We start from the raw sequence: 2,499 nt of genomic DNA, 5'->3' as shown, positions 1-2,499 counted from the left end.
GTTCATCTTCCGATGATTGGCGCCCAGATCGACGCCAACATATTGAATGAGATTGAAAAAAAATTATAAAAGATGTGACTTGTTTATAATTTAAAACTATTAAGTCACAACCAATCCATATAGATTAAGAGCAAAATGAATAAATTCTTATTGTGTTTATTTACATGTATTATTTACACACCAATGAAAGAATTGATCCTTGCTTCTACCTACTCCTATATCACATGTATGTAGCTAATAAACAATGAATATGATGACTGTATATACACACGATCCGAACTAATCACCACTACGATCTAGATGAACAATCCAAGACACGGAGCACAAGTGACGAACAAATGAGCTGCTGATCCACACGAGCTTAACACTAACTAGGCCGGGATCATGAAGCGGGGCTTCTTGAACGCGAGCGGGCTGAGCACCTCGTCTTCGTCCACGCCCGCGCACCGCTCCGGCAGCGCAGGCAGGTTGAGGTCGAAGGCGACGGCCTGCGGCGGCGGCGGCGCCGAGGCTGGCACGGAGGTGGCGGCACCGAGGCTGCTGGTGGCCGCCGAGGCTGGCACGGAGGAGGAGGACGCGCGGGCGGGCGCGGCGGCGCTGCCGATGGTGCCGTCGTAGTGGCGGCGCTTGTGGCCGCCCAGCGCCTGCCCCGTCGGGAACGCCTTCCCGCACACGTTGCACTCGTGCGCCGCCGCCGCGGGTCTGGAGCCAGCCGACGACGAGGACGGCTGCGCCGGCTTCTTCTCGTCGTGGCGGTCCCCGTCTCCTGCGCCCGGCTCCGGCGCCAGCGCCGCCGCCGGAGAAGGCGAGGGCGAGGGCTTGGCGCGGTGGCTGGCCTTGTGGCCGCCCAGCGCCTGGTACGACGGGAACGCCTTGCCGCAGACGGAGCACGCGTGGTCCTGCGGCGGAGCCGCGGCGTCGGCGTCGGCGTCGCGGCGGCCGGTCGCCAGCATGACGAGGCACAGCGCCAGGTACTCCTCCTGGGTGGTCGGCTCCTTGGGCTGCTGGCCGTCGCGGTCGCGGCGGCGCCTCGAGCGCTTTCGCTTCGCGCGCCCTTGGCCGTCATGCTCCTGCTGCAGCAGCACCGCCTCCGCCTCCTCTGCCGCGCGGCCGCCGCAGCCGCTCGTCGTGGCGACCTGGTCCGCCGCCGCCGCGTCCGCCCTGCCGCTCGGCGACGGCGTCACCGCCGCGTCAAGAACCGCCATGTGCCGCCGAAAAGATGATCAGCTCAGCTCAGCTCAGCGCTGTCTCTCGCTCGCTCGCTCTCTCTCTCTCTCTGTGTGTGTGACTCTGTGTATCTCTCTGTCTGAGCTATAAATAACGCTCCCTGCTGCTTTGCACAACAAACGAACAAACAAGCTGTGCTTGCCGCAAGTTTATTTGCTTGGCGACGAAGGAACAGACCAGAGGAGAGGAGGTGCGCGGTTGCTTCCGGAAGTGATGTGTAGTGAGCGGAGGAGTAGGGCAAGTAAATGGACCGAGCTGAGGGCATTTTATACTCGACTCGACTGGATGGCTCCTCGGGATAACTACTCTGGGAGGATGAGGAAGAAGAGTCTCGGGGTCAAACACTCTTGTGTCTGGCTCATCTCATGGCAGGGACGAGTAGAAGAAGAGAAGAGTGACGGAATTGTTTAACACTTTTAACGACGCGTCAGCTGAGCTGACCACCACTCCACTCCGTTACCGACCGGTGGGCGGGTCAGCAGATGCAGATGGATCGGACGACTTGCGCCTTGCAGGCAGGGATGCAGTCCAGGGGAAGGAAAGGGAGGAGATGATGCCATGATGGCGAAAGTTCCGTACTCTCTGCGGGCGGTGCGGGGCAGAGGCGGCCCCCAACTGCCCCAACTGCAGATGCCAGGGTGTACTGCTCGCCGTGACGCGTGCTGGCCTGCTGCCTGCTGGGATGCTGCTGTGTTTGTTTCGCTTAGGCTATCCGCAGCGGTTCCCTCTAAATTTTTCCCCCTATATCACTTTTCTGGGTCACATCATCAATAGTGTATCCCCTACTTTTTTATCTCCCGCAGTGGTTTCCCCTAAATACTCCCCCTATATCCCACTACAATATAAAATATCATTTTCTATACCTACTTTTCATCGACTATCAATTTTTCTTCTACTATTAATTGAAGGCGGGCCCACAGGAACAGTGGTAGGGGGGAGAGCGCGCGTGCTGCAGCTGAGGGGAGAGAGAAGAGTCCCACGCGGTGGAGTGCGCGATAGCGTGCTGCGCTGCGGGCGATAGCGCGTGCGCTGTAGCCGGCATGCAAGCGAGCGCGCGCCGTAGCGTGCGGCGCTGCGGCCAGTCTTAAAAATCATGAGGTGTGTGTGTGCATGCATTGCTGTGTGGCCAAGATTAGGCCGCCGGCAGGCCGGCCGGCGTGCACATAGGACCGATGCACGCAGTGACGCAGGTCGTCACTGTGCATCGCCAACACTGTGGCCTCACTCACATCACATGCTGCTTCAGCGCGGTGCTCACAGAGATCCCCATTT

General features: G+C 59.2%; 1 protein-coding gene across 1 annotated transcript; it reads right to left on the bottom strand.

The window, feature by feature from the left end:
- Positions 1 to 231: 231 nt before the first annotated feature.
- On the bottom strand, positions 232 to 1,451 carry LOC100281147 (zinc-finger protein 1). The gene has a single exon (NM_001154066.2). The coding sequence runs from the start codon at positions 1,203 to 1,205 to the stop codon at positions 372 to 374; it is 834 nt and encodes a 277-aa protein (NP_001147538.2). The 5' UTR covers positions 1,206 to 1,451; the 3' UTR covers positions 232 to 371.
- Positions 1,452 to 2,499: the final 1,048 nt, after the last annotated feature.

The sequence above is a fragment of the Zea mays genome, chromosome 1, assembly GCF_902167145.1.
Source record: "Zea mays cultivar B73 chromosome 1, Zm-B73-REFERENCE-NAM-5.0, whole genome shotgun sequence".
Lineage (NCBI taxonomy): Eukaryota > Viridiplantae > Streptophyta > Magnoliopsida > Poales > Poaceae > Zea > Zea mays.
Note: the sequence above shows the minus strand (reverse complement) of the source record. Positions and strands in the feature narration are given on the sequence as shown.